This window comes from Chrysemys picta, chromosome 5 (assembly GCF_011386835.1).
Source record: "Chrysemys picta bellii isolate R12L10 chromosome 5, ASM1138683v2, whole genome shotgun sequence".
Taxonomy (NCBI): Eukaryota; Metazoa; Chordata; order Testudines; family Emydidae; genus Chrysemys; species Chrysemys picta.
In genome coordinates, this window is record NC_088795.1 from 67,484,591 (window position 1) to 67,494,759 (window position 10,169).

The 10,169-nt window shown below is 40.6% G+C and overlaps 1 protein-coding gene across 5 annotated transcripts; it reads right to left on the reverse strand.

Moving 5' to 3' along the window:
* Positions 1-1,893: 1,893 nt before the first annotated feature.
* On the reverse strand, positions 1,894-9,934 carry NPY1R (neuropeptide Y receptor Y1). 5 transcript variants are annotated; one of them, XM_065596502.1, is made up of 5 exons: positions 9,632-9,932; positions 7,532-7,960; positions 7,323-7,429; positions 4,338-5,188; positions 1,894-4,211 (listed from the first exon to the last, which is right to left on the reverse strand). In XM_065596502.1, the coding sequence occupies exons 4-5, from the start codon at positions 5,064-5,066 to the stop codon at positions 3,753-3,755; spliced, it is 1,188 nt and encodes a 395-aa protein (XP_065452574.1). In that variant the 5' UTR covers positions 5,067-5,188; positions 7,323-7,429; positions 7,532-7,960; positions 9,632-9,932; the 3' UTR covers positions 1,894-3,752. The 5 variants fall into 5 exon arrangements, with proteins under 5 accessions (XP_065452574.1, XP_005299349.2, XP_005299348.2 ...); XM_005299292.5 differs by lacking the exon at positions 7,532-7,960 and having other exon boundaries at positions 7,323-7,425; positions 9,632-9,934; XM_005299291.5 differs by lacking the exon at positions 7,532-7,960 and having other exon boundaries at positions 9,632-9,934.
* Positions 9,935-10,169: the final 235 nt, after the last annotated feature.

Below are 10,169 nucleotides of genomic sequence, written 5' to 3' on the forward strand. Positions count from 1 at the left end.
TGCCAAGTGCTTCAGAAGGAATGAACAGAACACGTAATCAGCAAGTGATCCATCCCATCATCCATTCCCGGCTTCTGGCAAACAGGCTAGGGACACTTCAGTGCGTGGTTTTGCATCCCTGCCCATCCTGGGTAATAGCCATTGATGGACCTATGCTCCATGAACTTATCTAATTCTTTTTGAACCTGTTAAAGTCTTGGCCTTCACAACGTCCTCTGGCAAAGAGTTCCACAGATTGACTGTGTGTTGTGTGAAATACTTCCTTTTGTTTGTTTTAAACCTGCTGCCTATTAATTTCATTTGGTGACCCCTACTTCGTGTTATGAGAAGGAGTAAATAACACTTCCTTATTTACTTTCTCCACACCAGTCATGATTTTATAGATCTCTATCATATCCCCCCTTAGTCATCTCTTTTGCAAGATGAAAAGTCTGTCATATTATTTTCTTCTCAGATGGCAGCTATTCCATCCCCCAATCATTTTGTTGCCCTTTTCTATAACTTTTTCAATTCTAACATATCTATTTTTTTTTTTTTTAGATGGGGCGACCAGATCTGCATGCAATATTCAAGATGTGGGTGTACCATGGATTTATATAGAGGCAATATGATATTTTCTGTCTTATTATCTATCCCTTTCCTAATGATTCCAAACATTCTGTTAGATTTTTTTTGATTGGTGCTGCACATTGAGTGGATGTTTTCAGAGAACTATCCACAATGACTCCAAGATCTCTTTCTTGAGTGGTAACAGCTAATATAGACCATCATTTTATATGTATAGCTGGGATTATGTTTTCCAATGTGCATTACTTTGCATTTATCAACACTGAATTTCATCTGCTGTTTTGTTGCCCAGACACCCAGTTTTGAAAGATCCTTTTGTAGGTCTTCGCAGTCTGCCTGCAACTTAACTATCTTGAGTAGTTTTGCATCATCTGCAAATGTTGCCACTTCACTGTTTACCCCTTTTTTCAGATCATTTATGAATATGTTGGACAGTACTAGTCCCAGTACAGATCCCTGGGAAACACCACTATTTACCTTGCACTGTTCTGAAAACTTACTATTTATTCCTACCCTTTGTTTCCTATCTTTTAGCCAGTTACTGACCAATGAGAGGACCTTTGGTGAGGTATCCTGTCAAAGGCTTTCTGAAAATTTAAATACACTATATCCACTGGATCCCCCTTGTCAACATGCTTATTGACCCCCTCAAAGAATTCTAGTAGATTGCTAGAACATTTATAGGGCAGCTATAACTTAACCACACTGACAACAGTCTCAAGAGGCTGTTACAGTCATCAGGGATTGCTTGGCTTTGTTCATATGTCCTACACCAACCACAAGGAAGGGTTGGCATAGGAGCTGTTTCCTCCATAGGTTCTGAAACTAGGGGTGCTAGGGTGCTGACACACCCCCTGGCTTGAAGTGGTTTCCAGCATATACCAGGTTTACAGTTTGGTTCAGCACAAGGCTCTCAGCACCCCCACTATAAAAATTGTTCCAGCACCCCTGGTTACCCCACTCTCCTATTCGCATCACAGGCAATAATAGCTTTAGAGTTGCTTTGCGCTAGTGAAGCCAAACACAGGGGAAAATGTATAAACATCTCCTGCAGGTACATTAATATGTTAGTTTGCCAAATACTTTTGTCTCCTGCCTTCTGTATGGTTACAAGAAAGTGTTTTTCTTTAAATGGGAAAAACAAGGATGGATTTGCCAGTCCTACTCTATTTCTCCCTGCGAGAATATTTACCCCTGATTCATGGCATTTATCACAGAGTGAAGGGGAAATATTAGTAGAAGTCCATTGTTAAACTATTGGCAATATATCACCAAAGATGACCACAGAGAAAAGGAAAAACATACAAAACACAAAAGTGGCCAAGCTCCTAAAACAAAATGTTCTCTTCTGGATACATTATATGTACAGTAGTTGTCTCATCGCCCTCATGATAACATTCCCAAAATAATGAGATACATGAAATTATAATAGTACAAGGACACACTGTTATCTTAACATTCTATATAATACATTATTTATAAGACTGCACAAGGCACAAATTATTTTTTGACTTTTGAACACTGGCAAAACAAAATAATTTCATTTCTTAATCATCTATTCCTATCATATTTTGAGTATATTAAATTCAACATCATACTTAGAGATCCTTTATGTTTAGAGATGCCAGGCCTAATTTCCACGTGTGCTATACTTACATTACACCTACTTTTAGGCCTTTTTTATACTGCCAAAATAGTTTCAAGGGATCTTAATGTAAACAAGAATTAAGTCTATTCTTTGTATTAAACAAGCTGATTACTTGTATAGGCACTGACTTAGACAGAAAAGTACACTTTATGGCATAGATTCTCAGCTAATGAATATTGTTGTAGTTCCATTTACTTCAGTGGAGCTATGTAGATTTACATCAGCAGAGGATCTAGCCCTGTATGCCTATATTCTGGAGATTTATAGTTGAGAAGCCTTTTAACAAATGTAATAATTCAGAGAACTGTATTGTGGACATTTGGGCAAATAATGAGTGGCCTCCACAGGTGAAAATACCTTTGATCAATAGATGGAATGGACGTATGGCAACCAAATGTGCCAACAAAAATTTCAAGCCAAATTCTGCCTTCCTTTACAACGGTGGAAATCTGGATCAACTCCTTCATTGTGTTGGAGAAAGTCCAGAAATACATCATTGTATCTGACGGAAGAATACAGCTCTACATTATTAATGTAGACTAGCAAAGTAATTACTATAAAAATTTCAGAAAGCCAGGACCACCATATAGTTTTACTAGTGGACTTGATTTTCAAAGTATTCTTTGAAGGTGAAATTGCACCCTGTGCAGAGGGCTGGCTATTAAACACTATTTAGGTCCTCAAAAAAGGGTGTAAGTAGGATTTAAATGGTGTGTATGTCTTGAGTTAGAGGCGAACTTCACACTAACAGTCCAATTCCCTCATATATTAGCAAATGAAAATGTTAAATTTTGGTTTTTAAATGAAAAAATTGTTTACATTTTTAAATTTAGCTGTAAAATGTTAGGATTAAATTCAAAGACAGGATTAAGAGCTAAATTCTGCTAAAAGTTACACTGGTGAAACTCCATTGCACTCAGTGGAATTACTCTGGATTTTCAGTAGTATAAATAAGAACAGAAATTGGCCCTTAATTCTTTCTTTGATCCTAATTGATTAAAAAACACCATTTAATTTAATTTAAGGGTTTGTCAGGGAGTCATTCTTGTCTGGTTATTCCAGCAAATAGGCTTTTATTTAATACTGCTCTAAAACTGGATTAAAAAAAATAAAGCTCTTCAATTCAGAATGATCTAATTTTATGCCAGACTAGATGTCTTCTTTAGTGATAGTCTCATTCAGACCACTATTGTTTCCAATGGATTTGTATCTATTCACACTGCTGAAAAAATATTCATTTTTGATAAATACAATAGATAAATCTTAGTGCAGACGTGCATAACTTTGCAACAAAAGACAGCTGATGAAAACCCTAAATAGAAGCAGGTCCAACAATGTCTTATAGTGTGATTCAAATATAACTGCTGTGAATATTAAAGCAGCAATAGGGAAAAATGCACAGCATATGATTTCAAAGTGACAAAAGAGTTCCTTAAAAAAAGAAAAACCATTACCCATTTTGTTACAAGTTTGTGCTTTTCCTTGGGCCCATATCACCTGTGACCATACTGCCAACATTTTGGGTTAGATGGGGGGGTTATATTTTTTCATCATAATCATTATTTATTTTTTTAAATGCTACTGGGCTTGCTTGCTTCAAAGAGGTCTTCGAAATATCTGTATGCATGGTGGACATGGCTATAGTCTCATAATCATCATCCCTGGAGCGAAAATCACAAAAATGAAAGAAAAATTGCAAGTCCCTCTGGAAGTTCTTGTTGAGAAATCCATAAAAGATAGGGTTCACACAAGTAGAGATCATGGCTGTGAGGTGGCAAATCAAGAACAACAAATTGTGGCTGCAGGTGGCAACAGGTAGAATTTCATGATTCCAGTCAAACACAATATTAAAGATGGTAAGAGGTAGCCAGCAGACTGCAAATGCAACCACAATAGAGATCAGCATGATGTTGATCCTTTTGGTTTCAGTGGATCTGTATTTATTGTCTCGCATCTTGTCCATCATGTTGTTCCTTCGTTTTAAGCGTATGTATATCTGCAAAAAACAAAATTCAACAACAAAGAAAAATATAGAATCATTTAGCCCAGAGGCAATTCTTTATAAGGACAAACAGAAATCAGACAGAAATAAGGAGAGATCATAAAATAGATTCTCTCTTACCTTTAAGTAGCAAATAAATATAAAACAAAGTGGTCCAAAGTACTGTATCACCAACAGAGCTGTGGTATAAGAAAGCCTGATAGTGTCCAAAGGGAACAAGTCCAAGCACACATATTTGTCCTTATATTCATCGATTGTTATATTTTTGAAGGGTTCATCAGTTAATACATGATAAACCAGGAAAGGCAAGGAGGAAGCCATGGCTAGAATCCAGATGGCAGCAACCCCTAGGTAGGCATGTCTGTTATTCGGCCTCCACCCTCGAGGGTTGATGATCAGCTGGTGGCGTTCAATTGCGATGAGGACCAAAGAGAAAACGGAGACTGTGATTGAGACACACTGCACAAAAGGATTCAGCTTGCACATGGCCTCCCCGAAAATCCAGTGGTCCATTAAAGTGTATACAAAAGTGAAGGGGAGACACATGATGGTCATTAGAAGGTCTGAGAAGGAAAGGTTGACAATAAGGATGTTGGTAACATTGCGCATCTCCTTCTGTTTTAAGATGATGATAATCAAGGCTAGATTTCCAGAAACACCAAGAATGATCACAGCCCCATAAACCAGAGCCAAGGTGAAGACCATGGCCAATGGCATGTGGCAATCTTCATCTTGGAAGTGTATGGTTCTGGAATTCTTCTCTGAAAAGTTCAGGTGGATGGACTGATTCCCAGCAGAGGAGAGAAATGATGTGTTCATGTTGTTGGAACTTGCGTCCAGGCCCTGCATTGGTCTCGACTGCACTGAGTTTCTTCCGAATGGTTTCAGAAGCTCAAAATGTTCTCATCACTCAAGCAGCAGGATCTCACTAAAAGCTGTCACTTCATTTCTTTGATAACCTTGATAACAATCTGCAAAGGGAAAAGAGCACATGTGTTTATTTCTTATCATTTTAATTGTGCCATAATTGTATGGTGCTAAGGATGCAGATATGACAATGGAGAGAGATTGGCCCTTCTTTCTGCAGTATAGAGTGTATGAGTTGCTTCTGTGATTCCTTGTTCATAACCCTCAAAACAGACCAAGTGGTCTCAGACACTAAGCAAGATCCCCACAGCAGAAGAGGTTTTACAGACTACCCTACATCAAACACCCGCCATGAGGATCCCATCCAAGCAATGGCAATGGAATATTCTCTACCATTTCAAATGCATCTACCCAACTGACTTAGAAATATAGCCAGCAGTGCCACTCACTCTGGAGCAGAAAGCACCAAGGAATATGAGAAGACTTGCCCATAAGCAGAACGGACGACACGAGAAGAATTTTCATCAGCACCACGGACAGACCAAAAAGCAAGGCGAGATTCAGCACGCAGAAGAACAGGACGATGAGTATATAATCCCTAGCAGAGCTGTCCTGCCGCGAATAGACGCCAACGGGGAAGTCACTTCCCAGCGCCCTGCACCCCGAACCTTAAATTCTCAGTCAAGGATATATGCTGATTTCTCTCTTATATGAGTTGACAGCGAATGAATCTGGAAGAGTTTCCCAGCTGGTGGGCTGCACCCAACGCTAGGAAGCAGACGAGTCCTTTAGACATACGCATGAGAATTTATTAGAAGGAGGGCGCTTGATCACGGGGGAAGGACACGTATCGTCTTAATTTATGCTAAATATAACCGAAAGTATAACAGGGACTATCGTTTCAGAGGCAGAACAGAAGCAGACGTATTGTCCTTCTAGTTTCATGTCACGCGTTTGCCAGCCAGGATGAAATCTGTCGAAAGGGGGATTGGAACAATGTGGGTGGGCAACGCATATCAGGAGTTTCACAATCTTTCCCTTGAATGTAATTGCCTCTCCAGACGTGGTGACATGAGTTCTTTCTTTGAGTGTGCCACCGTGAGATTGCTTTGTGCGGAGCTGAAGAACTGTATAGATTAGAATGAGCGAATGCTGCTGACAAACTAGAAAGTGAGGACGTAGGTATAGTGTCAGGGTGGTAATGGAGGCAAGGCGGAATTTCTGTTTGTATGAGCGACGCTGGCTATAAAACAAGGCTAGACGGAGAAGACGACAATTTTAATGGATTCTATGTCTTCTCCATTCTGGGACTTCAAAAGAGAAAAAGGAATCACTCCCAAACCTACAGCCCTCAACGATCCCCATCTCTCACCTTTCCCAAGCATCAATAATTTTCATTCGAATTATTCCCCCAAAGCTTTTTTAAAATAGAATGTTTGTAGTGAAACGGTTTCCATGGTTAACTACCTTCGCCATATGACTGGGGTTTGGGAGGAGAATTATTCACTGCTAAATAGCGGTGCAAGCACTTCTGCGAAATCCCTGGCCCCTTACCTTCTGTACTCTGCCATTACTGAGATCTTAATCCTACACTTCATCACATGCAAAAGGAAGCTGTATCACTAAAACTGAGAGAGGAAGAAAGGGGGTTAATGGATCCCAATCTATGCTAGGAGAGTACATGTGGCACAATTTTAATAATCGCTCTCCAGATTCTGGAAGTCCGCGAATCCTAGAATGCAAATAGAGACTGGAAGGCGAATTATCAAAATTAGGGGCTAGATCCCGCGCCCCTTACTCAGAGAAAACTCTTTATTGAAGGCGATGAGAAGTTTTGCCTCAGTAGAAAGTGCAGGATACAGTAGAAAGAAAGAAAGAAAGAAAGAAAGAAAGAAAGAAAGAAAAGCTCCATTATGTTACAAAATATTTACAAGTGAGAGAGAGAACAGTTGCCGACAGTTCAATAGCTAAACAAATTACATTTAACACTAATGTGTTAACAATAAAACATTAATAATGGTTGAAAAAGTGAGCTCAATTTACGACCGATTGAACCTTTAACCATTACATTCTTTTTAAGTTTTTTTCTGACCTGTTATGTTCTGTTTTCTCAAATTGTCATGTGTTTAATGCATCTCTTATTTTAAAGCTATTCAGCTATACAATAACAAAGGACAAGCTCAATCTGACATGAGTAAACAGTGATGAAAAAGTTACTGCAAAACATAAGTTCCTTACCTAATTGATTTTCTACTGTTGACGGGCTGGTCACTAAAGTGCAGCTGACATTGGGTCAAAGGCAAATCAGCAACTCCGATCACTTTAATCTCAGACAGAATTGCTGTCTAGCAGAGAAGAACAAAGGGCGCGGGAAGGAAAGAAAATTAAAAAGCAAAAATTAAAGAGTTTGCAAAATAAAAGAGAGAGGGGAAGCGATCGATATTTACCTATGCAACACAAATAGAAATGCTTAAATAAGCCCCTCCTTCGCAAAAGCTGCAGGCTATTACATCACAGAAACTCAGGCATGTATGGGGGGGGATTGGGGGTGTTGAAAGAAGTCAACAATAAACGGACACACCTCTGCTACAATCTGCAGTTAGCAACAGTCTGGTTGAATCTGGAATTTTCCCTTTGCCAAATCTCAGACACGCTATTTACAATGTTGTATGCTTAACCTCAGGTCAGAGCTGTAGGAGGGAGTATTGCCAGTTTACGCCATGTTAATGGTTCCTGAATCACAGCTCCATAATGTCGTTGTCACAAATGTGATCTTCAATGACTATGAAAGCCGCCGGAGCATATATTGCTGAAATCCACTTTATTTTAAGATACCTCCAGGGAGTGAAGTTACCTTAAATGACAGTCGGTATAAACTGCAAACACAAACACAGAGGTAAGTCTTCAGAGGAGAGATGTTTTCCTCCTATCAGGAAACTGGCCTTACTTCTATTTGATATATGCTAGGGTTCAGAGCCCGTACTCTCACTCAGACAGACCTGAACACGTTGCTAGAGTGAGGACTGCACGATCGGGCCCTAGATATTCAACAGGAAGATTACAAAAGTAAACGAGCTCACGCATAAATTAAATCGCACACTCAGCTCAGCTGGTTTTGCATTCCATTTCTGCAACGGATTCTTTACAACCATTATTAGCAATACATGCACATTTAAAATCGCTAATTAATATAGCCAGGCTTTGGCGATTTTCATCCACTGGCCAAAGTTTGACTACTCTGATTGTTCCAGCTAGCTTAATAGCAGACATCCATCCACCTCAGTGTTATCGCTTATAATATCTTTACCACATAGCTTCATCCAGTCTGTCTAATCCCCCCGGTCTATTTTAGGAGTTTATATGCAGCCTGTCATCATGGTATGTAAGGCCCCTAGCCAAACTGCGTGTGTTGTATTTTGTATTTTAACAGACAACTGTCTGTGTTGAAAGACAGTAGCGCTCCCAAGAACCAGAAGCTGTATGTAGAAGTATTTAGTGCCTGCAATGAGGACTTCATGAATTATCTACTCCTGACAGTATGACTTTGCCGTGACCTGCTGAAAGACAAACCAGGACTGGTTTTGCTGTAAACATTAACTACATTTTCATTTCAGCAGCAGAGGTCATACAACTCCAAGCACGTTGGGACTTCAGTAGGTTTCCGCAGGTCGAAGTACAGGAAGGGGGAATGTGTTCTCTCCTCCCCGTTCTCCAATCAAGAGAGGGACTGGACTCAGACCCCGCCGCAGGACCTTGTTCGGGGTCACGCCTGAGTCTCGCTGATTTTGCCAAGCTCCTTCTTAAACTACTTCTTGTTTAGTAGACGGCTCTAAAGGGAAAATGCTTATGCTCCTTATTCTCGACAGAGAAGCCACCGGAGCCCCCAGCCCCCAAATCGCCCCCCTATGATCGGATTAAAGGAAGCTGTGTTTGGTGTGCGATTGTGACTCCCTATCTCTCCAGCAGGGATAGACTGGGAGGGGTAGCGCAGATGAAGTTGACAGCGACCGCGCTTGTCTTTCGTTGACAGCTCATCAGCCGGAGAAGACGCCGGTTTTCCCTCTCTGTGCTCAGGTTCCCCCCCCCCTCCTTTTTTTTTTTTTTTTTTTTTTTTTAAGGCTCACCAGAGAGGCTAACCTGTGCTTCTAGGGGCGGGGAAGGAGAAATTAAAGGCAGGCAGAAAAAGCACACAGCCCGGCAACCCAACCCTCCCCCTTGTCGGGATCACACAGACCTCTCCTGCTCTCTCCAAAGATTTGATCTGAAGTTTGATGCTAAGGGATAAAAGGCTACGAGAATAAAAGGCAAGGTGACGGGAAATACCCTGTAAAAAACTATTCCAGCCGCTCACCGGGAAGCACATACTGTTAGCCTGAACCGACAGGTAGCATACCCAAGAGAGACTCCGGACGGTCAGGAATACACCTCTCTCAGCTACACCTGTTCTGTCACCCTGATGAGCCACACAAACATCCGCCTAAAAAGCACGCTCGCACACCACAATTAAAAATAAAATAAAAAACGAGGAAACCACAAAAGGAACCCACCTTGTAATTGATCGTATTTCCCCCTGTTCCTTGATTTGGTGAGGGTTTGAGCAGAAGGGTGGATCGAGAACAAGGAGCCAGGCAATGGGGAAAACATCCACTGGTATTTCTCCAGCTCTGATCCTAAAGATTTGTGAGGCGAGCTGGAGACACCCCCTTAAAGCTGAACTCCACCTTATCCCAGTATCACATGATGGTGTTCTATTGAGCAGATTCTGAAGATACCAGTGCAAGCACATCACCTTTAAATTATACATCTGGGGGTGGGTTGCCTAGTAATTCTGAAATAAATGCAATTAAGTATTGAAACAAAAGGGGAGGGGGGTTGCACTGAGAAGAACTTGGGAGGGGAAGCAGTTTGAAATTGCTTTTACGGATTGAATATTGCAACATTTTGTTTGCAAGCCAGTGCCACCTTGTGGCCAAAGTTAAAATGATATTATATAAGAGCTGACTGGAGATGAGGCTGGTAACATGCATTGTGTCTCAGATGTGTCAGTTATAAAGTGTTCTGTTGTTGGTTTAAAGCAGCACAACT